The following is a 26,723-nucleotide window of genomic DNA, read 5'->3' on the forward strand; positions in this document are numbered from 1 at the left end:
CAGATGTCTTGAAGTGATGTGTGTAAAAAAATCAAAGACATTGTCAAACTTCCATAACTATTCACTGTTAACTGTGATGGAACTCTGGTATTTAGAACTCTTCTTGGGTATGTCTCCATTAGTGAGAAAATTAAAATACAGTGTTGAGTAATGCTTGTTTCTGACTAAAAGCTTTGCTGCCCTTGACAGGTGGAAATTGCTTTAGATCAGAAAGCTTGAACAGCCAAACAAATGGGCTGATACTTTGCATACAAATCCTTTCAAGTTCCTAAAAGCCTCAAAAATGCCACCCTTGCTCCCAAGTCCTTCACCAGCTATTTAGCAGCCTCACAGCTTGCAGTGGCTTCAGCTTCAGAATCATTTCCTTCTGCCTATTATCAAAAGGTGATTGTTTTCACAGTTGAGGGCAACAGAATTGCAATTTGTGAAATGGAAAATTCATTCTTCAAAAGTGTGAACTTAAGGAAACAAGATCAGGCTGAACTCAAGATGCCAAAGCTTGTGGGAGAGTTGGTTTTGCCCTTGTAAGATGAAGTTAGGTCAGAAACTGCACATGACCTCCTAAAGCAGTACTGAAGAGGGAGAGGAGCTCCAGCAGTGACCAGAATCTCTGGGTGGGTACCACAGAGGAATTGTGCCTCTCCCAGCCACTGCTTTTGGGAAAGCAGAGGTGCAGGTGGGTGAAAAAAACAGTTGCAGGTCACCTCACTGTGTGCATTCAGGGAATTTGGGCTCTCAGAGATGAAGGTTCTTGCATTTTGTAGACCTTGGTGTGTGTCCATCCTTTTCTTGATGACAAATGCAACAGTTTGCAGCTAAAAAAATAAAGATATCTGTAAGACAGTGCTCATATTTTTCCTACATGCATTGTTATGTGGAAAAATATATAGTTCCATTTATTTTCCATAGATACAGATATTTTCAGATATTCCTTGGATAAGGGATTCACATAGCAGAAGGAATTTCTGGCTTTGAACTGCCTGTGCAAATTAATGTAGTCAAAAATTCAAAGGAGATAAGAGTTTTAAGTACAACAATAAACTGAGCTATTATTTTTTTAAGAAGTATGTTTAAGGTTTCCTGGGATGTTCCTACCTTTTTACCATCCTCAAAGACAAGAACTATTGGAATATGGGTTCTGAAGATTACTGTTTTTAAATGGGTCGAATTTTTCTGTCTATAAGCTTTTACTTTATTTAGGTTGCAAGTTTGGATCCTTCTTAATATGAAAAACTGAGGTGGGGTGCTGAATACCTTTTAGGCTTTGAATAGAAGGAAAAAACCAAAATTCTTTAGGTCTGGTTCTAGCTGCCCACAAGCAGAGGTGGAACTGAAGCAGCTGTGGGGCTGTCCATAGCCTAGCCCAGGGTGTTGTATAAATTCCAGCCTGCTTGGGTGGCTGTGGAGCCTTTGCAGGCATTAGGCAGAAGCTGTTTTGATTGGAAGGTCCTTGTCAGATGTGTGCTGAGAGGAAATGCACTGAGAAAAGTGGTTTTAGGCAGGGCAGCTTCCAGTTTGGTGGCTGAGAAAACTGTTGTCAATGTTAATTGTAAGGAACTTAATCAATTGCAGTGAATGCTCCTAAAAATCCCCCAAGAACTCCTGCTTTAGCTAAAACCACTTAATTTAAGTCCAGAATCTGATTTGTTAGGTGCTTCATTTAAGAGTTTATTAGGCATCACTGGCCAGTATCTATCAAGGTGATAGATTGAATTGAATCTATCTAACCACTTGAATTCAGCCAGTGGTTGATGATCTGTCCTGGCTGCTGGAGGGTGGCCCTGCCCCACCTGTGTCACCCCTGCCTGCACAGGGGTGGCCTCAGATCTCTGCCAGCACCCCTGCAAAGAGCAAACCCATAAATAAATATAAATGATAAATGATGAATCCTCACCAGAGTCACAGTGCACAGATAAAAAAATAGGAAAAGAATGGAGTTAGAGTTGTGTATCCAAGACTGAATTAATTTAATTTCCTCTCTGTCTTAAGCTTCTCCCTACTGATGCTTTTCTATTTTTCTCTAAAGCTAATCCTTTTCTTTCATCAAAAAAACCCCAAGTGGCAGCAGTGTTTCAGCTCCAAATGGAAGCATTCTCTCCCATTTCGGTGATTTCAGGAAATATGCAGTACCAAAATCTAAAGCAACATATTTCTATTGCAAACTGGGGTGTTGAAATGGGAAATGATCCAAAGAATATGAGACTCTGCATTGCTTTCAGAAAAATTATCAATTCATGGGATTGGTGCCATTTTTAGTAAGGGCAGTGTGCTGTAGAAGAGCCCAGTTCAGGTTCTTCACTGCAGGTTTAATACCTTGACTGGGAGCATAATTCACATGGAAGTTGATTTCCACCCTCCTAAGTGGTAAAAACAAGAGTGAAGACATGTCCTGGAAGATAAAATTAGTAATGCTGTCTTCCATCAGGATGGATTCCTCAGTTTCAGCATTTTTCATGGCAAACAGAAATAATGATTTGTGTAAATGTCCATCAGCCTGATATGGCTGCAAATGACATTGACTGGAAATAGGATAACAACAGCAACCAAACCAGGCATTGGGAAAAGAGCCACTGGAAAAAGATGTTGTATTAAATATCCTGGTTTTATGATTTTTTTTTATAGTGGTGGTGTTTTACCATTTTCATTTCCAGTGCTTTGGAGGTCATTCTAAACAAGGCTCTAATTTAAAAAAGAAAAGTTTGTATGGGTATTGCAATTGCATGAGCCATTAATATCCATACATAAACTTGGGATGAGCCCAGAAAATCATTTGATTTCAAGTCATGTATTCCAGCTGCCAGTAATTACTAGAATAGTAATGTTGACAGAAGGGTGCCTCTTCCATAGATGTTTTACTTTCTTTTTGTTGTCTTCCTCTTTTCTTTTTATTTATAGCCACCAGCTAAATACCTCCTGCCAGAACTGACAGCATCAGACTATGGGAAGAAGTGTGTGGTCATTGATTTAGATGAAACTTTAGTGCACAGTTCATTTAAGGTAAGTAAATTCAAAAGGGATCTCTTGCAGCTTGAATCTGTCAGTGAATGCTGCAGGAACTGTTAAGCCTCTTAACACTTGAACTCCTCTTACATCCTCTGCCTGGGAGTCCTCATTGCCTCTCCTGTGATTATTCATCCTAATTTAGCTCTCAGGGGAGTAACAACAGAGATTGCTTTCTTAATTTTATTTTATTTTTTTGAGAAAATCACACTGACTGCAACAAGGCCTGGAATAGGCATTGACTGCAGGGCTTTAAGTATTCCACCACAGACCTGTGTTTTGGACAGGTCCAGAAATTCATTGCTTTGAAAATAGGGGTTTGTTTTTGCAGTTTAAATAATGCCATAGTTAGTGTAGGAGAATGGAGAATCAGCACAGCTTTGTGCTGGGTTAGATGTACCTTAAACCAGGAGATTTTGGGCACCAGGGGTGGCTCTTCTCTCTTGCTGGAGGGTGTTGTTTTCCTGATCCCAGCAATTGTTTTTAGGTAGTTAGTTTTCAGAGCAGGAAAGCAAATACCATTTAGCTGTTGGTGGTGACTCAGTCATCTTCAAGAAGCAGCTTCTGTAACCCTTCAGAGTTCAGCATGTGCTGAAGGTACTGGTATTTTTTCTGTTGTTTAAGCAGGGCTAAAATTAGGAGACTTCAGAAATACAGAGTCTGAATTGGCTTAGGGCACTGATAGCATTTCTGGTTAGTACAGCTAATACTGATAAAGCATCTGCTGGTTTTATACATTGATTGGAGAATTTATAAAAATTGATAATGTTATTTTACTACTCCCAAACCAGATTAACCACCCTTACAGTCTTCTAGCTGCTTGCACTGCATTTTTCACTGGAAGTATCAACTCCACTTTTTAATCCTTCACTTGTTCGTTGCCAATATTTAAAATGCAAACTTGTAATTCATGTTGTGGTTAGAATTTGGCAGCAGCCTCTCTTTATTGACTTAAAGAAAACCTTATATGGAAATATTAGAACAAATATTCCTGTGCCTCAGACTGAAATGAAGATTTTTTTTTTTCTCTGTCTTTGTTGTGCCTGATGGTACAAAATAATTTCTTGTACAGGAACCTCCATGCCATATTTGTCTTGTGTAGCCAGACTGAGCTTGCTCTAGAGAACTTTTCAGGGAGATAAAATCCACAGCTGGATTGGGAAGGGAGGAGCCAGACCTTCCTATTTAAACAAGAGTCAAAAACAAGAAGGGAAAGCTCAATGTAAAAGTCTAATTGTGTATAATAAAATTGAAGTGTTAGGCTTATTGTTACCTGAAAGGTAAAAATACAATTTTGCTTTCTGAGTGCTGTGGGTAATTTTGTGCTGTGATTTTTTTTTTCTGGTTTTGAAACAAAATGAGATTCAGTTTAAGTGGTTATTAGTTATTTTTTAAACCATTTTAAAGAAATGCATGTTTAATGGTTGACACAGTTGCAAATCTCTCTTGTAGGACTGAGATTTGCAGAGTGTTTCTTAGAGGCCTCCTTTTAATCCTCCCACATTCAAGTGATATTTAATGGGTATTTAAATGATGTTGAGTAGATATTTAAGAAAAACCAAAAGATTTTTCTGCTTGATGATGAGCACTGAATAATGTTTTGTGTGAAGGAAAGAAAACTGGTCCTTTTTTGTGTGAGGTCAGTAGAGTTGGGCAGATGTTGGAGTTTCTGCAGAATTGGAGTTTCAGGGTGACAGTGGTGTTATTTCAATATGAAATATTGAATCACCCTGTGATTGAGGGTGTGTAGGAGAAAACCAAGTGCTGGAGGAAATTAATTTAGTTGTTCAGAGGCTGGCCCTGTCCAGTGGTGCTGTCTGGGGTTTGTTTCATGAAGGGAAATTCTTCAGCTGAATTCAGACCATTGATTGCCATCATTCCAGTAGAGCAGGGGTTTGAGCACCTGGGTGCACCCTGCTCTGCCTGGATAGTCAAGTTACTTTTGTAGTTTTTTATTTTGTAGGAGTTTGGGGGGTATTTGGGGGATTTTTCTTCCAATAAAACATATCTGCTCTAACCAGGTAGGTCCCCACTTAAAAGCTTGAAAAGCATACATAAATTTGAGAATTTTAGTACAAAAGGCTTTATTTAAAGCACCTGATACTTTAGAATTTGTAATTCTGTTATGAAATAGGCTTCATATTTCAAATGCAGATTACATGTTTTTTTGACACCACCAGAGAGGCAGAATATTTAAAGTGCTCTTTATGAAAGCAGCAACATCTGAGGGAGGGTAATTCTCATCTTTTTATGCCCCTGCATATTTGTGAAGCTTTAAGGAGGTACTGGTCTTTCATGTTAGGTGCATATTAAAGGAATAAAGTTTGGGGTTCTTTGGCAAGAGTAAAAAAGGAATAGATAGACAGGGTAGTTATCATTCCCATCATAAAACAATAATAGAAGCAAAAAATAATAAATTATTCAATCGAGGAGATGTAAACACGGTTTTGTATAAAATGTATTAAACCACATGCAAGCCTGGAATGTAGTCCTATTCAAAACTGGCAGTGAAACACCTTTAGAACATTTAAAATGCTGAAAGTTTGGGGTTTTTTTAATACAAAAGTTCAAACTGAGCTGAAGATTTTCAGTGGAAATGCATTCCCTTCTTCCAGGCTCTGTGCTTCCCACTGGAGGCAGGGATGTGCTTCATGTGCCCAAAAACCTTTGCCCAGCAAATTGCTGCAGACTTTTCTCCTCTTTTCCCTCCCTGAGGAGCACAGAACTCCAGGCTGTGCTCCTTTCCTTATCCCCAGTGCCAACAAGAAAGCAACAAAACACCTGAAGTAGAAGTGGGGGAAGCAAATTGGGAGTAGTTTGGTGACAAAGTCTGAGGCTGAGTTTTATTTGTTCGCAAAAACCAAAGTTGCTCACACTGAATGTGGTTTTCTCTGGCATCTGGTTGATGTTGCTCCTGATAGGATTAAATTCTGTAAAAGCTGTAGTTTTATCAGTGGATTTCAAAACCTCTGCAGCTTGCAGTGACCTCTTCTTTTTCTGCTGTTGCTGCTGCAGAGTGTTTCTCTTGCTGAAGGGAGTCATGCATATATAAATCCTTCAAGTGTGTGCAAGCCTCTTCAAAGTCTGCAGGCAGCTGGCACCCACTGGAAAACTGGTGGCTGAGGCTTCTTGACAATTCGTTTGAGGTTTGTTTTTTTTTTAAGGTGAAGCATCAGAACTTTGGTGTAGCTGTTCTGTGGCTGTTGGAGCTGCACAGTATCTTCTTTATCTGAAGGGCTTCATGCAGGGAGCAGATGGGAGCCTCCCCTTTGTCTTTTTCCACAGCAGAAAGGGGAAATTGCTCAGTGTTAGATAAGAAAAATACAGATTGATCTGTGTGTATTTGAGGAATTATTCAGATCACATCAGCACAGGGTCAGTAAGAGGTCTGTTGCCAATCCTGGCTGGTCAGGATGAGAGGATTCTGTGTATCCTCTCCTGTCCCCTCAGACCCAGCACTTGCAGGTGTCAGATCAAACCATCTTCTTTATTTCTTTTCTCCTGAGAAAGGGTGTTTCCCTCCACAGAAATTCTTTGTGGTCACTTTGCTCTCCTGGCAGGGAGGTTGTCTGACAGGGGAATTAGAATCTGGTTTATCCAGGGAGTGGGATCAAAGTGCTGCTGGCAGGTTAATACTGCAGGATCCTCTTTTCCCACCATTTTTTCACAGAGCACCTGTTTAGACTCCCCAGTTTGTGATCTGCTTCTTAAATCACTTTACCTCAGCTGCTTCTCTGCTTTCTTGGCACACCTTTGCCCCCCCCCAAATGAGTCTAAAGTCTGTTTCCAGTCCCACAAATACTTCAGGGGCATCTTTTTGGTGGTTCCTGAGATCAGCCTGCTGACTGATCCAGAGGAGAGGTGGGACCATCTGTACAAATCTCCCAGAGCTGAGTGAAGATGTTCTCCAGCCTGGGCAGTATCCATGCAAGACACTGGCTGTGAATCAGTCATGTTAAAACTGTCTTTGGCAGCTCTGTCTTAGCCATTTCCAGGCTGCAGGTGATGCACTGAGCTCCAGGCAGGTTTACATGACTGTTTTTTTAGCATGGGCACAGTGCATGAGCTGTACCTAAGTGTGGTGTCCACTTGAAGCAGTAAACATTGGCAGCAGCCTGTTCCCAGCTGCCCCTGCTGTGTAGCCAAGATTAGATTATGAACTCCTGAACTGTCTACAAGGCCACTCTGCTGCTTTCCAAGGCAATTTTACTTGACTGGCAGTTTTTCACAGTAAGTCTTGAGAATTAAGTTGTGTTCAACAGGCTGGAAAAATGGATTCCAGGACTTGGGTAGAGTGTGCCTGCTCTTCCTTTTGGAATTAAAATGCAATTTTACATGATTAGCTTGATTGAATTGGCATGTTTACAATCCTTTAGTCTTGTTGCAGCTGCTGATTCAAATATGACCATTAGGTATTACTTTTACCACTGTCTTTATTTTTAATTTAGTACCAGTTGATACCCTCGAGTAGATGGTGTACAGTACACAGTTGATTTTCTTGGTGGTCATTTATCCATAAAGACTGGATGGAAGAGTTTATCCAAAGAGATGTTTTCCTGATGAACACACTCAGTGGTAGTGAGGGTTATTCAAGCAGTGAAGCATGCTAGGTTTTATGAGGCTTAAAAATAGGAGAGAAAAGGGAAGGGCAGCATCTGAAATTACAACTGGGAGCTTCTGACTCGTGTAGGAGCACACACAGAGTGCATATGTGTGCTCAATAATGGTTATTAACTTGTTTCTTAGAAGTTGGTACTCTTCCCTTTCATGGCCCTGAAATTTTCCCTCTAACCATTTAGTTTTTAATGCTGATTATTTCCTTGTCATTCTTTCTAGCCAATTAGCAATGCTGATTTCATCGTTCCTGTTGAAATTGATGGAACCATACATCAGGTAAGTGCTGGTTTTTCCTTCAGCATTGTGTCCTGAATCCCAGAATGTTCTCTTCCTCCATTTGCTGCTTTTTGTCCAATAATTTCTCTTGCAAAGCATGGAAGCTGTGTATTCTGGAATGCAGACAGGCATCCCTGTGTGCTCAGGTGGAGTCTCTCTCTCAGGATTTCAATACTCAACTCTTTGTCAATTTTAAAACATATTCCAGCAGGAAATGATGTAAGGGTGGGGTTTCAAACGTTGCTGGGTCCATAAAAAGCTGTTTGAACACTGCATTTTTCATTCCTTCCAACATAAATAGGACATATGTTTGCTTTAATATATGTTGGTAGCTCATATGCTAAAGGTTATTTATATTTTATAAAAGTATAAAAGAAGAATAGGCATTTATTCAGTTTTTGTGGCAATCTGTGTTCAATTTCTGTCCCCTTTTATTCCTGTAAGTAATTCAAGTTCCTCTGATAGGAGTTATTATATACTTCAGCATATTTAAAGGTCTGGACAAAATCATGAGGAGACTGATTTCTGTGTCTTACTCTTTAAGAACTTCACTTAAGGCTCTGAGAAATGGTTTTGAGTAAATGCAAAACACCCATAATTTGAAAATCTGTCCCCTCCATGTATCTTGGATTGGTGTCTTTAATCAGTGATCATTTCTGAAGGATTGAATCAAATAAATTACAGTGCTGTTAGTTTCCCTCTTCAGGCAGACATTGAAGTTCTTGCTGGAGATGAATTAAACAGGTTAATGTCAAGTTGAGCCTTTCTGATACATGAGCTCTTTAAATTGTTTGAAACATCTTCTGTTGGGTGTTACAGTTAGCAAACCTTCCCTCCAGGTGATTTAACAGAAATTTTAAGTACTTTAAATTCTGAGATGTTGTTTACATAATATCTTCGTGGATTATTTCTACTTGGACAAAGAGGTTTGTATATTTTAAGAGGTTTTATATTTTATTTGTATATTATTTCTTGTACTAATTGGTGGGTCATAAAGATAGTTCATAATTTTGTCTGATTTCCTGTGATGGAAGCTCTCCATGTATTTGTCACTCTTAAAATGATTACTGAATATTAGTCAGTGGACTGAAACGTGCTTTAAAGTAATAGTTGTTTTTATAATTGTTACACTGTGTCTGTTTTATGTAGGAAAAAATCAATATCTGGGGTACCTCTACCTGTAATGTTCACCAGAGCTGATGCTTACAACATTTAAATGATGTTTTGGAGATTTGTGGTTTGTAATCCTGATTTGATGTGGACTTTATCTGTGTTTGGTGCTGTGGACAGACAAATTCTCTCTCTTAAAACTTTACAAAATCCTTTGAAAGTGAATTTTTGAGTGGCTTAGAGTTGTGATCACTTAGCTTGTCAGGATGACATATTTACATTTGGAAACAAATCCCAATAAAAGTCTTGGGCTTTATAGTCAAACATTTCAAAAGCCGGTTGTTTTTCCATTCCCTGCTGCAAACTCTGAGATTCTTCACCAAAAATGATGCAGTTTGGCACTTGGACATGACTCCATGTGGAGAAAAGAGAAAATAGCAAGAAAAAAAACCCTGAAAACAAACAAAAACCCATAGCTGGGTCCAAAGGGAGTGGATTTGTGCATCTCCCTCTCCTCTGACAGAGGTGGTCTGGTGAAATTGGTCTCTGTGCTTTGCTAGAAAGTCCCTGCATGATTTTCAAGGAAATTGCTTCACTCTTTGAATTTCAAGTTCTTAGCCTCTAAAATAGATAAAGACCCGGGGCACATTTGAATGGTAAAAATGAAGGTAATTGTAAGGAATTTTGTGATTCTTGAAATAAAGGTAATTTGTGTGGCACACAGGATAGGCAAAGCCTGGGTGTGGAATACCTCTTGTGATATTGCTGACATGCAGGAATCTTCTCTTTTTTGTTTTGCACTGTGAGAAAGGGCAAAAATGGATATTCTGGCTGAGTGTGATGTGCATTAACACAGCCTGTAGAGCTCTGACAACCTGTTCCCACTTCAAACCTGTAATTCTGTAGTCACTTAGAGCATAAATGAAGTGATCTGAGCAATTTCTGTCATTTATCAGGATTTGTCATCTGTGTAATGCGTGTCCATTTTCTTAAGCAGTTTATAAACTCCAGGATTAATCACTGACATTGAGAAATGTTTCCACCTGTGCAAAATATCCCAGGAGATGGGAAATATTGTGGAACCACACTTTCCATAGTGCATATCCCTGTTTTACCAGTGAGCTTGGTACCTTATCAGGCAGGAGGTTGACAGATTTTTATTGTCCTTGACCTCTGCCTTAGGCAGAACCCCAGTGGAAAGGAAATTTCCTTGCTGAGAAACACCATTTCAGAGGTGCTCATTCATATAGAAACTTGGAATTATATGAGATTGTTCAGCTCTCATATACCAAAAAATACAAGTTGTGGCAAATGGAATTGCTGTACTCCTGAAAGAGTTTTGAGATTGACTTATCTAGCAAGTTTTTTCATGGTAAATGCTGGTTGGGTTTGGTTGGTGTTTTTTTTTTTTTTTTTGCAGTTCAACAGAAGTCTTAAAAAAATAATGTCTTTAGTTTGGGGAATTTGCTTTCCCTTATATAATTTATAATCCAAAGGTCAGAAACACTCTTGGGGTTTTTTTTATAGGGAGGACAATTCATCATCCTAAAGGGTGCTTGGGTAAACGAGCTTCCCTAGATTAAAAACCAGCTTTTCTTAACATCCCTTCTCCCTTTCCCATCTTTCTTTCTCCAGCCTAAATTACCTCATCTTTTGAAAGGATTTGTCATTTTACTTTAAGAAGGAAATAAATCAAGTGTGAAGGAACCTTCCTTTGTTTCTCCTGTGGGTCTCTGGATGCCTCCAGAGCTGCCCATCCTGGGGCAGCTGAAGTTCCAGGGATGAATCCCAAATTTTCACAGAATTCCCAGAATGATCAGGTTGGAAGGGACCTTCAAGATCATAAAGTCCAACCCAGCCCCAACAGCTCAACCAAACCCTGGCCCCCAGTGCCACATCCAGGCTTTGTTAAACACACCCAGGCATGGGGACTCCACCACCTCCCTGGGCAGCCATTCCAGAACTTTCTCACTCTTTCTGTGAAAAACTTTTCCCTGCTATCCAACCTGTAGTGGTTCCAGTTGTGGGTTTCTCTGGGTCTGGATTGAAGGCACTTGAGACAGTAATTCGTGTTTGGACTCAGGTGTTTATTATTTCTTATCAGTAACACAGTCTCACTGCTGTGAGCTTTTCATTAGAAGGCACAAAATGGCCAACAATCTCTTGTTCCAAGGCCTTTTCAGACTAAACTATCCAATTAAGAACTGACACCTGGATTATTTTCCCTTTTAACCCAATAACTGATCCCAAAGAGCCCACAATGGGGACTTTTCTGCCCAATTACAAAATGCCACCCAAACCCATGGAGAAGGAGGAAGAAGAAGCATGAAGCAGAAACCCAGGATGACACCCTGTGCCCTCCATCTGCTTCCATCCACAACACACTAAAAACCCCAAAACCTCAATTTCTCACCAAGTGACACACCTGCACTGCTCTCTATAATCTATTTCACACTTTTGTGGATTCCAGTCTATCTTGAAGTCTGGGGAACTTTCTCCATGGATGAGGGTCAAAGTCAGTGCTGCCCTGGGGGTCAGGGCACCCCAGAGCAGATACAGAAATATTCCCAGTGCCCTGGGTTTCCACACCAACCTAAACTTCCCCTGGTGCAGCTCGAGGCTGTGTGCTCTGGTTGTGTCAGTGCTGCTGCAGAAAGAGCCCAGGGCCAGCTGAGCACAGGCCCCTTTCAGGAGCTGCAGAGAGTGATGGGGGCAGCCCTGAGTCTCCTTTGCTCCAGGCTGAGCACCCCCAGCTCCCTCAGGGCTTCCTCACAGGCTTTGTGTTCCCAGCCCCTCTCCAGCCTCCTTGTCCCCTCTGGATGTGCTCAGTGTCCCCAGGTCCTTCCCAAGCTGAGGGCCCAGAGCTGGGCACAGCACTCCAGGTGTGACCCCAGCAGTGCCCAGGGCAGGGCCAGAGTGACCTCCCTGCTCCTGCTGGCCACACCATTCCTGAGCCAGGCCAGGAGCCATTGGCCTTCTTGGGCACCAGGGCACTCTGCTTTGTGCTGGCCCAGATACACAAGGGAGGTTCTGCTGCAAGCTGACCCTTCTGGCCACTCCTCTCATTCCACTCTGGTTCTCTGGATGAAAGGAGATCAGAGCTGGACCTTCTCTCCCAAATACAAGTGGGGAGTCCAGTGGAGTGTGTTGGAGATAGAGGAGGCTCACTGGGGGTGGAAGTGGTGGCTGGAGATGTTCCACCTGTTGGGCACCTTGGTTTAACTCTGCAGAACACACCCTCTCCTTTGGACCCACCAACCAAGAGCAGAGTGACCACAGCCCCCAGACCAGAACTGCATCAAATACAGCTTTAATCCCCAAAGGGTGAAGGTTTTTAGGGAATGCTTGTCCTTCATCTTTCATCCAAATTGAATTCCAGTGCCTTTGTGCCTTGCTTTTGGTGTCCAAGAGTAAAGAGGGCAGCCAGGAAGAGTTTGATTTGGTGTTATTTTGAATTTTATTTTTAAATACAATTGGTTTATTGAGTAAAACTAATTCTTAAGTATTTGATTGAGGTGAGGTGGGAGTTAATTCAATTAATTGCTTATTTTTAATTGTTGAAAGCTGAAGGAACACTTGGCATGTATACTTTGAATATAATACCCAAATTTCTTTTCTTTTTTTTTGATGATGGGGGAAAAAGCCTGTTTGAATAATAAATTTCCTTCCTGTAAAGCACAGAATTCATGGATTTTCTTGCAGGAGGCTGTGGCCTGGTTCAAGTAATCCAGGATAGGCTGTATCCATTCTAACTGGCCTATTCTTGGTTACTTGCACTGGGACACAGCCACAACTGTGTGACCCAGGACTACGAGGGACACGTGGGATTTTCTGCTCAGAAGAGACATGAAACAGGAGATTACAGGAGTTGGAGTTGTCATGGGCAGAATTTTTGGCCATTACTTGCAGATTTCCTCATTGTAGAGCTGGTTTGGAAAGGCAATTCTATGTGTCCTGTTCAATTGGTTGAAAATGAGCTAGGTTTGTCTTTGGGTTTCACTAATACTGAGTCTCTGTAGGCTGAGGCTGCTTTGAGGTATGGAAAATTCATGTGGAAGTATGAAATGCTTGAAAACAATTAAAGATAATTGCTTGTGTTCTGCCATTAGCAGCTGTAAGAATCCTGTGGAAACATGCCTAGTGCCTGATTTGTGCTTAAAATGTTGAGTAGGGTTCATTTTAAATAATAAAAAAAATACTGTATTCCTCTAAATTCTTGCTATGATAAGGAAAAAAAATTAGTGAGCATGAAAGGATGGATTTTTTTTTTTAATGCCCTGAAGACAGTATATAAATCTCAGAAAAATGCCAGGAGCCAGTTAGTCTAGAGATTTCAACTGAAGACATCAGGCAATGGAGGAAAAAGCCAAGCCACAAACAACCATGCAGCATTGAGATTCAAGTCCAGCCACTAACAAAGTAAAGGGGAAAAAATTCCAAATGAGAAGGAAGAGGAGAAAAGAGCTGCACTGTCAGCTGAAGAAAGCTTTCTATGTGGAGTAAACCAAAGAGGTTTTGTAGCCCAGGATACCAATACATTTTGGAGTTGCTTCCAGGCTCTAAGTAGGACTTCTCAAAGAAAACTTCAACTCTGGAGAATAACTATCCAGAGTATTAAGATATTTTTTTTCTGCCAAAAAAAAGGGAAGAAAAAAAGTGAAGGAATTGGGGCTTTGTACAGAGGAAAATAATTAAGGGAAAAATTTGGTGAGACTTCATCTGAAGAGATGACATTTATTATTAATTAGGCATTTAACATGAGAAGCAAATCTGTTGGCCAGATCCCAGTAGGAGGAAAAGATTTAAGGCAAAGCAGAGGAGAAACTCAAGTAGAGGAGGCTGTGAGTGCTCTGTGGTGGAGCAGGAGCCCTAAACTGCAGAATGGAGACCATCCAGCTAAAAATGCTGTGTATTCACAGCTAATCCTGAATTAGGGGCAGAATTAGGAGCCCTAAAAGAGCCAGAGGAGTGTTTATTGCCAAGGCTGCCAGTGCAGCTCAGGGCTCTGGGGCTGATTTACAGAGTGCTCCTGATGGAGGAGGTGGCTTGTGTTGCAAGCAGCAAAGTTCAGATCCTTGGCAGGGAGTTTGTAATTACATTCCAAGTGGAAATACTTCAGTGACAGGGGCAGAGATAGGGATGGAGAGCAAAGAGGAGACTTCTTCTGCTGAAGCTGGAAGCACTGGGCTTTAAAAGGGAAATTAATATTAAATTCCAGCACTTACTCTCCAAGAATGATGTTAAGACTCTGGGGTGCCCCTCAAAAATAAGTGTAGGAATAAAATTAAGGCTAAAGAATCAAGAACTTAATTATTAACTTGGATCCTGCTGTCTTTCACATCTGGGAAGTTGGAAACTCTCAGGATACCCAAAAGCAGAGGGACTGCAGCTGTCTTTCTGTCTTTAAAAAAAAAAAAAATTCAAAGGTAGTATCTGGAGAGGAAATACTACAGCAGAACTTTGTGTAGAAAGAATTAAATGAAAAATTAATTGCCTTGTTATAGGAGAGGAAATTACTTGGTTTATGCCTGGTGAAATACAGGAAACATTGCTTTAATTATCTGGAAAGAGAGTGGTGGTGAAGTACATCTGTTAACTGTCTTTAATCCATAAAATGTCACCATTATTTGATGTGTTAGGTGCTGCAGTGGTTGTTTAAAAAAAATCAGGGTTATAAATTGTTATCTGTATCAAAGTTTGAATGTAATGTTTATGGGGTCAGAAATAGTTTAGATAAATTTCATAGAAATAACTTAAAAGAGATAAAGACTCCATGGTATGATCTGTATGCTGCATAAAGGGGAAAATTAACATTTCTGCTTTAGTCATTAAGGTACAGCTCCTCATATGTGTTTTTAAAAAAACTTTACTTTCAATTTTAGGTTTTCAATTTCAATTACACAGTTTCTTTTTTTCTTCTTTTGCTGAAGGCTTTAATTGTTACACTTGAGTTCAAGCTGCTGTTTCCATATTTTTCTCCTTCAGGCTTTTTCTCTGAGTACCTTGATTTTTATTTTTTTTTAATCTCTTATTAATAGGAATCTAGTAAAATACATACAATTAATCTAGTTTTACATATCAAAGAATGAAATTCCTGAAATAGCATCAGTCTTGCAATTCTTCCTGAATTCAGCTCTATGGCAGACTTCTCCTCTTGAAATTTCCAGCATTAGGGATTATTTGCCAAACAAAAGAAGATAAAATGCTGCCAATATTTTCTCTCAAACTTTTAATCTAACTGCAAACAAGACAGATAAATATTTTTCAAGCAGACTCCCCTCTTCAGCTTCCCAGTATATTGTGAGCTGTTTCCAAGCTTTCTGAGCAGCACTTTCCTTGTTCTGGTATCTTCTGTGAGCACAAAATCATCTTGTATGCTCTGCAAGGAGAAGCAGGGAGGTTTTAATAATCTGCTAATCAGGTTGTTGACAGCAGGCAGCCAAGGCAGTGCTAAAAGGCAGCAGAGCACTGCTGAAGAGGACAGAAATCCTGGGAATTTGCCATCTTCTGACAAGGTCCTCTTTAGAAGATGCTGTAGACTTTGTCAGATTTCAAACCCAGCACTTTTAGGCTTTTCTGCATAGTGCTGTGAAGATTTTTGGTGAAAAAAGTTCCCTGTAGAGCTGGAGGGCTTGATCACTCTCCATAGTGAGTTATGGTACTTAGCACCTGGAATTTCAGAAATGAGAGAATCAGCCACAGAAAGAAAACAGGTCCCTATTGAGCAATTCCTGCTGTCAGAGAGGTTTAATCAGATTTATTCCTTCTGTGGAGCTCCTCAGCTTTCCAGCACCAGAATGGGTTTGGTGGAAAGATCCAGATCCTGCCTTCTTGAGAAGCCCTCCTGTCTCCCTTTGCCTTTAATGAGATTTTTTGAGGAGCACCCTCCTGATGATGCTCAGTGTTTGCAGTTCCATAACCAGCAGGGGCTTGGCAGCCTGTGTGTGCCAATCTCTCATTATTGGAGCTCTACTTTTATCTTGCATACTTTCCTTTTTCCCCAGCATTTCATTTGAACTGCTTCCCTGTTAACTTTTGTTTCAAGTGCTGGCATTGCAGGAGTGGTTTTGTTTTTTTGGTTTGTTTTTTTTTTTCCTTTCCTTGAGCAGCATCTGACCTAAATGCTGTTATCATTCCAGGTTTATGTATTGAAACGACCACATGTGGACGAGTTTCTTCAGAGGATGGGAGAGCTCTTTGAATGTGTACTCTTCACAGCCAGTCTAGCCAAGGTTTGTTCCTCCCTTCATCTCTTTAACCCTTATGGTGCTGGTCAGTGGACTTTTGGTTGGGTTTTCTATGGATAATTATTTCCACAGTTGGTACTATCTTAATTTTTCCCCTTCTTTTCTGCTTCTTTGTCTGACAGTGTGTACTTTGTCTGCTAGTGTGTGGGTAAGTGTTTCCATGGTAACACCATCACATATGGGCTTGTCTCATAATGTAGCCTCCATGCATTGCTCATGATGCCAATATGAAAGGCTCCCAAGTTACCATGGTTATAGTGAGAAATTAGAACAAATAGAGTGCCAGTGAAGCAGCACACGAAAGCTGGGCATGAAATAAAACACCGAATTAAACCCTGTCTACACCATCAACCAGTGACTCAGAAACTCACTGGAAATTGGGAAACCAAGCTTCTTGCTCTCTTGAGGTGCAATTTCAACCTGGAGTTAGAAAATGAAGCCTTTTTTGCAAAGCTTGAAACGTCCCCAGGAATATTTTGTGCCCTCTGGTCCTGCAGTAGCAGTAGTGGCTCGTAGGTAGTTTTTGTGGTAGATGTTCCAGTAGTAGAGTGATCTGGAATTCTTCACTTCCTTCAGTGTATTGTATTTGTGGTGTCTTGTTTGTAAAATGACATTGGTTATTTCTAAGTAGTGCTCTAGCATGGCAAGCTTTTGCTCCAGCCTAGTGTAGAGATGGTGGCAGGGGACAGGACCCTGATCTTCTGTAAAGCCTTTTTCCCTGTATTCTCTTTACCACATACTGTTCAGTCATGTTGAAAAAATCCTAAATACTGCCCCAGTTTCATACTGAAATTATGTGCCTTATTTCATAATCAAAAGATGATTGATTTTAACATCAGGTTTTTTTCTTGGTTTAAAATATAGGAAAATGGTGACTCCTGTTGTGCAATAATAAGATGTAACTACCATTTTCAACTATGTGGTTATTCATGTTTGAGTTTATTTGGATGCTTCTTCTTGGTCACTTTATATAAATTGTTGGATTCTAAGCTGTGCCTCACTTAAAATACCATCTTATGTATAAAATGAGAATTTCCCTGGTATTGTACATGAGTATTTTTATTAATAACATCTTTGGCTGGTCCTTTTTGGCCTAATTATGCAATTTGGTAATATTAAGAGTCTTGCTGACCCAGTTGCTCCAAGGGCATCATTTGGCAGAGCCACATCAGGCTCAGATTTGTTCACTGCAGTTTATCTTCAGAGGCACATGGAAACAAATCAGCTGGGGAAAAGCTTCATATTGATTTTCTATTAGCATTGGCTGGTTTTATGGTAATGGCAGGTGAGATCTCTGGATCCATCAACCTCTAGAAAACTCTCAGGTTAACTCTTAAGCTGGCCCTGAGAATAAAACCTAATTAATAAATCACAGAAAACATTTAGAGTGCAAGTTAGCCTTCTCTATCTAGAAAGAGAATTGTCCTACTTTTGCTTTATCTCTTTATTAATCACTTCAGGTTTGCAGGCAATTGAGTTAATTAACAAGGAACAGGGACGAAAATGGAGAAAAGAGGCATTTTATCTGAAACTATTTTGTGTCCCTTCTCTGTGAATCAGCCTTTTCTGCATGTTGCTAACTTGATGTTTCTGACTTGTATTTTTAAGTATGCAGACCCAGTAGCTGACTTACTGGATCGCTGGGGTGTGTTCAGGGCAAGGCTCTTTAGAGAATCCTGTGTTTTCCACCGAGGCAATTACGTGAAGGATCTGAGTCGACTGGGCCGTGAGCTGAGTAAAGTTATTATAGTAGATAATTCTCCTGCATCTTACATCTTCCATCCTGAAAATGCAGTAAGTATTCTGAGTACTCCAGCCTAACTTCATCTCTCTGGCCCTTGCCCAGGTTTTGTGATTCAGAAAATTGACTTTTCAGAGCACTGTGTCAGATTTTGTGGGTTTTTTTAGGCTGCACTGGGTTTTGGGGTTCGCTGTCAAGTGGTGAAGGACATGGGCAAAGTGATCTTGACAGAGTGTCACAGCCATGACTGCTCCTGTGCTCTGAGCTTTGGCTGCTGCCTTGAGCTCCAGCAGTTTTGAGAAATACCAAGTGGTGTGGAACCTGAAAAACCAACCCAGCTCTGAGAAACAAAGCTGCCCTGCAGCACAGATTTTGTTCTTTGGAGTAGTGGTTGCAGAAAGAATGGTTTGCTTGTGTTGTATTTTCAGGCACCCCTGACAAAGGCAGGAATGATGAATCTGACTCCATGTTCTCATAAGGCTAATTTATTACTTTATAATACTATATTATATTAAAGAATACTATACTAAACTATACTAAAGAATACAGAAAGGATACAGACAGAAGGCTAAAAAGATAATAATGAAAACTCCTGACTCTCTCCAGAGTCCCAACACAGCTTGGCCTTGATTGGCCAAAGAGTGAAAACAACTCCCAGCAGAATCCAATGAAACAATCACCTGTGGGTAAACAATCTCCAAACACATTCCACATGTGAGCACAACACAGGAGAAGCAAATGAGATAAGAATTGTTTTCCTTTTCTCTGAGGCTTCTCAGCTTCCCAGGAGAAAAATCAGAGAATGTGAGTGCCACGTGCTTGAACTTCTTTTGGGTACTCCTATCTTTTTTCATTGTGTGAACAATATTTTATTAGGCAAGATAATTAATGATTTACTGATTGCTACTGAGATCTGCATTTGTTGTAAGGGAAAGAAGGAAAAAAAACCAACAAGATCCTGTTGTGTTGTTATGCTCCTCCCTCAATTATTTTTGTCATAGCTCCATAATTAGAACTGTTAGTCAACAAGTTAATCAAGGTTTAGGAATAAGGATAAAGGGCAGGCAGCAGTTCTGTAGGGCAGAACAATGAGGAGCAGTGTGCATTTTCAGTGTGTTTGTACTGGCTCTAGGAGCTCTGAAGGAGAGGTCTGGGGTTCTCCATCCATGGCTGCAGCCAGCACAGCTGCTCACATCTGCTTTAGCTGCCAGGGGAGAAGCTGGAACTCTTAGATCTGCTGACTTTTAGACAACCAGGCTGTGCACTGTTTGCTTTGATGTTTTTAGGTTGCCTTCTTTGTGAACTGTTAAAAATCAATGTAGGAAATCTTTTATTAAGAACACTGCTTTGCACAGTCCTGCCTCTCCAGAATCTTTTTTCTTTTTATTTCAAGAGCTATTTATCTTCCAGCAGTCAGCTTTCAAGTTCAGATCCTAATATTGTGATGCCCTAAGTGATAGGGTGAAAACATTTTTCTGGTTGGTGCCACACATGGTTTAAAGCTGCCATTTATAATAACCAGGACCTGTAGCTCTAATTTATGTTCATGGTTAAAATTAAGAACCTGATCCAAGATCATCATTTGGTATCTTGGAAATCAGTGCCAAGGAAATAATGAGCTGTAGAAATTTGGGAGATGAAATTAAGGGCCTTGTCAGAGTGGTTTAATCATGTATAGAAAAGTGCTGCTGGCTGACTGATACTGGAGTCTCTGCAGAAACCAGAGCTTGTAACAAGATCCAAGATAGTCTTGGAAAGACCTCAGTGTGCTGAAGATACACAGAACACCTTCCCCAAATCCAGCCTGCATATTTAAGAAGGGTTATTATCTGTGTTGTTCTCTGAATGCACTCACTAGATCTAACATTTTTACCTGAGCAATGTTCTGCCCTTGCAGTTAAACATTTCCTCCAAACCCCATGCTGGAAGGGGTTGTTGCTGCCTGCTTGTGCCTGGTGACTCACTCTGATAATTCTTAGAGGGGAAAAAATAAACTTGCCTGCAAATACAGTGTCAGTGCAGCTTCATAAGCTGTGCCTGCCTTCCAGTCTGTTCTGGATACCAAGGAGGCAAAGCAAGGAGAGCTGCCCAGTGTGGGGTCATGTGGGTCACCTGGACATGCAGGTGAAGCTCAGCTGTCCTCGTTGGGCTGGGGGTTGTCCCTGCTGCTCCACCTGCATGCTAATGAGTAGCTAATTGCCATGATTATTACAGCATGGTGGTGATGGTTACAGAACACCTACACAGACAAAACTCACGTGTCTTTTACATCATGAAACCCTCTCAGTGTTTGTTGGTTGCTTTGTTTCAGGTGCCTGTGCAGTCCTGGTTTGATGACATGACAGACACAGAGCTGCTAGATCTTATTCCTTTCTTTGAAGGACTAAGCAAAGAGGAAGAAGTTTACAGTATGCTTCATAAACTCTGCAACAGGTAGCCCTTAACTCTGACTGACTCCTGCTCCTAGATTGCAGTTGCTAGAGGCTGTCTCCATCTCTTTCAGCTCTTTCAAATGTAAGCTTGGGGAGGTCACCCCAGTCAGAAGTGCTACTCTTGATCTTCCTGTTACATTGGACACGAAGGACAATCATGAGTGATGCTATTAAGCCTTCAGAAGCCTGACTCCTAAGGTCATGTGTTCAGACTACTTTTTTAAAGGAAAAAAAAAAAAGCTATTTTAAATGGGACTCTTTTAATTAATTTCATAAATGGACATCTTTTACTGGATCAGCTTTTCTTAAAACATGCCAAAAAAAAGAAGCTTGTATTTCAGCAGTTGAATTTCTCTCCCTTTCTTCCCCTCCCACTATGCAGACAATTTTACCCCCCTGCTTAGAGCAGTTGACCTGACTCTGAATTTTTTCTTACAGAATGAAGTGCCTTTTTGAATGTTATTTTAAGATAAAAATTCATTTTTGTATAAGACGTATTTCCAGACATCTTTTAGTCTTGTATTGTCTAAATGCTTTAAAAGGAAAAAGGAAAAAAAAAAATTTATAGAGCACTGTAATATATAACAAAGGAAAAAGTTGAAACCAAGATGCTGGGTTCCTGTCTCCACGATGACAATGAGTTGTGTTACACTTTGTCATGCTCAGAAGGTTCAGGCGGTCGTGGGAGGGGTGAACTGGGGTCATTAACATGGTTGTTTCACTGATGAGGATTTTGGGCACAGTTTTAAAACATATCTGCAGTTGTTTTGAGTATTTAGGGAGTGATGGAGTTGAGGAAATGAGGTGGCTGATAGACCTGAAGCACCTTTAATTGCAGGCAGATGAAGTTCTGCTGTCTCTGCTCACGCACAACTGCCATGCCTCTTCTTTTTTGGAAAACCATTATCTTGGGAGAACAGCAAGGAGATCTATTTATTAGCTTAAGAGTCTTTTCTCAAAACAACCCATCTGGGGAAGCTGGATCTACATTGAGCTGTCTGGAGTACTTTTTTCTTTTCATTGCTGCTACTGTATACTCACCAAATGGAGTTGACCATCGGCTGTTATACTGTTTTTGCCACTGTGCCTGTGCTATGAGACATTTTCTGTAAGCTGCAAACTTGGGCAATAAATAAAATGCAGGCTTCATAACCCACCCCCATGGATTAATACATTGGTATCTGATATACCAGTTAAAGGTGACCTGTAAAGGATTTTTTTTTTCAATTTTTTTTTCAATTAAGATGAAGCCCTCTCCTTTTTTTGATACATGAAAATGCAGGAAGTTTGCTGCCCACACCTTTGATTTGTATTTCTTGTTCCCCAAGGTGGAAGGTGCAGATTATGAGCTGTATCAAGTCTTGCTGGAAGGGCAGAAGTTACTAGCCTAGACTAAAATTGACCCTCTGGCTTTGGAGTTGAGTTAGACTCATCTCTGAATCTGAGAGCCTGCTTAACATCTTCTGCAGTGCCATAGGTATTTCAGATGAATGATTTTTAAATTTTTTATGCCTTTGAAGAACAAGGCACACCTTTTTTTCCCTCCCCCTTTCCAGTGTCACCTTTCAGTTATTGTCCACAGCAGAAATCTGCAAACATAAAAAGTGCAGCTGTGTTTGGCTGTCATCAGAGAAGACTAAATGGATTATTTGGTGCTTCTAATTAGCCTTGTGCTAAATTCTGAATTGTAGACCCCCTTTGCCTTTTCTCTTTTCCTTGAAAAGTCCCAATGACTTGGGAAAAAACCAAATTCCTTTGTGATGGACCTGGGGCTTGTGATCCTCGTCTCAAAACCATTGGTGAAGCAGCTTAACAAATCCATCTGAGAGGGGCAGGCCAGTCTGCACAGGCAGTGAGTGGGTGCTGGTGGGTGCAGTATCAAACTGAGCCCCCCTTGCAGTGCAGCTGTGCTCCAGCTGTGGCTGGGCCCAGGGGTGCTGGAGGCAGTCCCATCACACCCATGAGTCTCTAGGGCATCACCCTTTTGTTTCTCAACCAGCTGGCATCACCTTAGTACTGTATAAATCTGTGCCACAACAAAAAGACAAAGTGTCGAGTTTAAAAATGAAAAATCTGAAAAAAAAAAGAAAAAAAAAAGCCTACTTTGTTTAAAAGATAACAAAAAGAAATCAAACAAGAAAAAGGACGTGTGGATTCTGGTTAGTCCATTAACGTTTACTTTCAGTTTAAGATGGTTTAATTTTGTATTTGACTCCAGAGTAATGAAACTATAAGCTGCCAAAAAAAAAAAAAAAAGTTGTTCTCTGAGCAGTATTTTCAACTGTGCCTGTGGCTCCAGGGCCCCAGTGCAGTTTGCAGGGAAGTATTCAGGTTGTAGTTAGTCGTGCAGGTATGAGAGGAATGGCTGAAGAAATTCAAAGACTTTTTCTCGTTAGCATTAGACCAAACAATCAGACCAAGAGTAAACAACCCACGAGCCAGGGCCGTGTGACAGTTGTGACCTGTGGGACGTGAGACAAACCGTGTCACCCGTCTGCATCTCTGCAAGCAGCGATTTCATGAACCAGTTGCCTTAAGTCTGTGAATGAATGTTGATTATATTATTAAAGTGTCTTGTATTGTTTTCCAATCCACATAGAATGGGCAACTGAACTTCTGCACCAGCCTCTGGAGGAACAGTTCTGATGATGCTCTGTACAGCCATACTTGTACTGTATCATTTTGGCTCTTAAAACCCCCCCAAATTTTAAAAAACCCAACTTACTGTAACTTAGTACAGCATTAAAATGACACTTAGTGACAATACAAAGACAAAAAACGTAGCACAGCTTTGATCTCTGTTAGCATTAAGAGTATTTTCTATAAGTTCTCATCAGTTCTATTTTTTTTTAACCCACCCAACTCGTATGGGAATAAAACTCAGAGTGCTCTGCAATCAGGTTTGGACTCCCCTGGGTATTCAGATTTGGCCAACAACTGTCACAGTTGTTTATTTTGACACTATCATCATACTTGAAATTTCAAGTGTTGAGTTTGCGTGGATATACATACGCTATATATTTAGAGTTTCTAGATTCTGAAAAAAGCAATAGAGTTCTGTCCATAAAGTCAGAGAACGAGTGGAATGTTTGTAAAATTTGCAATACGGGTATTTGATTGTATTTTAAATACAAGATTTAAAAAAAAAAAAAATCAAATAGGAAAAAAAAAAAAACAACCCTTGTTTCCTAAATGTCTTGCATATTTTGAAGTGCAGTTACTGCATGCAGGTCACCAGGGCTGTTCTAAACCCTGGGTTTCAATTCTAGTTCTGGATATTATAGAAATATTAAAAACTCTTTTTCCCAGTTGGTCATTCTAAAGACATGCTGCCTGGCCTGAAGTTCTGTTGTCCTTTTATGTTGGGTTAAAAAACGGTTTTTTTTGCCTGTATGGGTATTTTTAAATGAAGCTGTAAGGCAGAATGCCTTAGACCCTTGAAACCCAACAGAAGTGTTCACAAAGAAATTGCCATTTGTAACCTTAGGGCTGTGCACAGAATCTTTGGTCACACCACGAGGCGTGGCAGGCTGGGCATGGGGAGGTGGTGGCAAATGTACAATATTGCTGTGTTCATTTAGGTAGCTTTGGAAGAATAATTTTGTCTCTTTGTTTCGCCCTTTTGATCTTTATTAAAACAGCAAAAGTTGTACGTGGAAGAAACTCAACACCTGGAGGCGTTTTTGGTTGTCGGTGTACGCAATCACTTTTCTTACAGCATGATTTTGATTAGACTGGTTGGGGACAATAAAGTATCTAAATGACACTGGTGTGTGCTGATGTTGCAGCTTTTGAAATTTCAATGTAAAAAAGAAAAAAGAAAAAAAAAAAAACAAGAAAAAGAATCTGTAGCTGTGTGACTTCCGAAGGCGTAACCCTCTGTTGGTCAGATTGTTTTTAACCTAATAAACCACAGTTCTGCACAGCCCTATTTGTAAAACAAAAACAAGTTTGTGCCTCTGATTCCAAGGTGCTGTGATGTTTTTTGCCTTTGTGGGGTGAGGAGGGGCAGGTGAGGCTGGCGTGGGGCAATTGCTTCAAAATCTCTGGGCTAACTATGCAAAGCCAGCTGTCAGTTCTCTGTTTCACATGATGTTGTAAAATCCCAGCTGACTCTCTCTTATTTCTTGTTAAAGATCTATTGGGAGCTCCTCAATAGAGGAGTGAGCAATGGAAATGTTTCTTTTTTTCTTTCTTTTTTTCCTTTTTTTTTTTCCTTATGATGGAGCTGTTTACACTTTGATGCAATGAACAATCCAGCAATACTTGAGAAACACTACAGATACCATATGAGTGTTTGCAGGAGAGAGAAGTGTTGTCAATCAGGTATTGAATGGTTTCTTTACTGTCACAAATAAAAAATTTTAACAATATAGTTACTTGTGCATGTAATACTTCTCTGGGAAAAAGCATTTCTGCACTTCTCCTTCAGTACCAGGCACTGATTCAGCAGGGGCTTCCCTCCTGCTAATGCACATCCATGTCAGAGGGTAAAGCCACCCATCCCTGTCCCAGCCTCGTCCCCCTGTCCTCTCTCAGTCACGTGCAGGACTCCTCAGTGGCTGCCCTGGCACCTGCTTGTGCAAACAGAGCTGATGAACTGCTGATGAACTCTGCTGAATAAATTGGTGGCGACTCTTGCAGATGTTCCAGCTATTTAGATCTCTTGGATGAGATCATACAATAATTTGTTCAAGTCTCAAAGCTGTGTGACTTCTTTTGAAGGGCTTACTTCAGCTACTTGAATAGCTGTTCTTAACATCACTGCCATATCCACATGAATATCTGAATAAAACACTTTATTTGGTTGGAAAAATCTATTTTGGGACTTTTTATCTGACACAGTAAGACTTAGGCAGAGCCTTCCTTTCTAGGAAAGGCACATATTGATGCTTTATGAGCACAAAACCTCAGGCCTGTTGGAATTAGCAGCTGGCTCAAGATAGCACATTAGTTGCAATTAAAAATATTCTTTAGTTAGTCCTATAATTGGTTGGAATGACCTGGCCTGCCTTTACTTTGTACTGGTTGGTCAGGTTTTTGATTATTTAGGTTTGGTTTGGTTTTGGTTTTGTTTTTAATTTTACCAATCTCCTTAGCTGCTACTTAGGATAAAGATGAGGATAAAGATGCCTTTCTCTTTTTTTATTTTCCACTTGGTAAAACATGTGTTTCAAAATTGATAAAACAGCTCATTTATAGTGGTGAGAAAGCTCCTGTTGTTCTGTGCTGACAGAAACCAAGTGTCTGCACAACTGAATACACAATAGTCTGTACACCTCAAGGCTTTCCAGTGGGTTTTCCCCCTTTTTGTTGTCTTTTTGACTCAGAAGGAAATCCAACTGCTCTGCAGTTCCCTGCAGGGTGGGGTGGGGCTGCTCCAGGTGGGATGCAGCCTCCAGCAGTTTTCCTGGCAAGCAGCCTTTGCCATCCAGACTATCCAGACTTCCACCAGCCCAGCCACGCTGGCAGGAGCCCAGGACTGTTCTGGAAAGTTCTGGACTTCTCTGGCTCTGCTGGAGAAGCAGGGATCAGTGGGTAACCCAGTGTTTTGGACAGTTGTCAGCCTTGGACAGCTGCAGGAGTTGTGCTGGGAGCAGGGTGTCCATGGTTGAAGCCGTGTTCAGGGCGTTTCTGAGCGACACTCAGGGGTCAGAGTGGCTCCACAGGGCAGGGTTCCCTCTGCACTGTCAAAAGGGGAGGTTTGGCCGTGGCTAAAAGGGGCTCACAAGGAGTTTGGGAGGTGGTGGCTGTGGCTGTGTCCCCCTGTGGTGCCTCCCAGCTCTCTCCCCAAACCAGCAGCGCTCGGTTTTGCACCCAGGCTTTGGTTTCATGACATGGACACACCTGGGGATGGAAAAGGCAGGAAAAGCACAGCTTTGGACACAAGCACAGCTGGCACCCATCACCCTCCTCACCTCGGGCTGCACCCCAGCAAGGACCAGGCTGCTGCTGCTCAGAGGGAACAGAGGAGTCACCACTCAGCCAGACACGTGTCACCCCCTCAGAGAACCTGTGTCACCCCCCTGGAGAACCTCTGTCCCTCCAGATAATGAGGGGCTGATCCTTTTGTCCCTACAAACGTGATGTCACCGCCTCTGAATTCCCAGCCTTGCAATAAATGTTGCACTCAGAAGCTCAGGGGGGTTGTTGAGGAGTTGCTGGCTTGACAATGGGTTGTTTTCTTTGATTTTAATGAGCTTTTGTGATGAAAACCAAATTTCTTTACAGTGTAACCTTGTAATTTTTTTTTTCATGCTTTGATTCAGTTTGACAATAAACTCTGTGTTATTTTTTTTT

The 26,723-nt window shown here is 40.9% G+C and overlaps 1 protein-coding gene across 3 annotated transcripts in view; it reads left to right on the top strand.

Moving 5' to 3' along the window:
- CTDSPL (CTD small phosphatase like) overlaps positions 1-26,723 on the top strand; it is an 85,805-nt gene extending 59,082 nt beyond the window's left edge. For all 3 annotated transcript variants that reach the window (XM_071428503.1, XM_071428504.1, XM_071428505.1), the window contains 5 exons: positions 2,896-2,997; positions 7,837-7,893; positions 16,143-16,235; positions 17,859-18,044; positions 20,303-26,723. In XM_071428503.1, the coding sequence (XP_071284604.1) occupies positions 2,896-2,997; positions 7,837-7,893; positions 16,143-16,235; positions 17,859-18,044; positions 20,303-20,428 (564 nt within the window). In that variant the 3' untranslated portion in view covers positions 20,429-26,723. The remainder of the gene's footprint in view (positions 1-2,895; positions 2,998-7,836; positions 7,894-16,142; positions 16,236-17,858; positions 18,045-20,302) is intronic.

Source organism: Agelaius tricolor, unplaced genomic scaffold (assembly GCF_023055355.1).
Source record: "Agelaius tricolor isolate 1412-34295 unplaced genomic scaffold, bAgeTri1.0.p SCAF_6, whole genome shotgun sequence".
In the NCBI taxonomy this organism is placed as follows: domain Eukaryota; kingdom Metazoa; phylum Chordata; class Aves; order Passeriformes; family Icteridae; genus Agelaius; species Agelaius tricolor.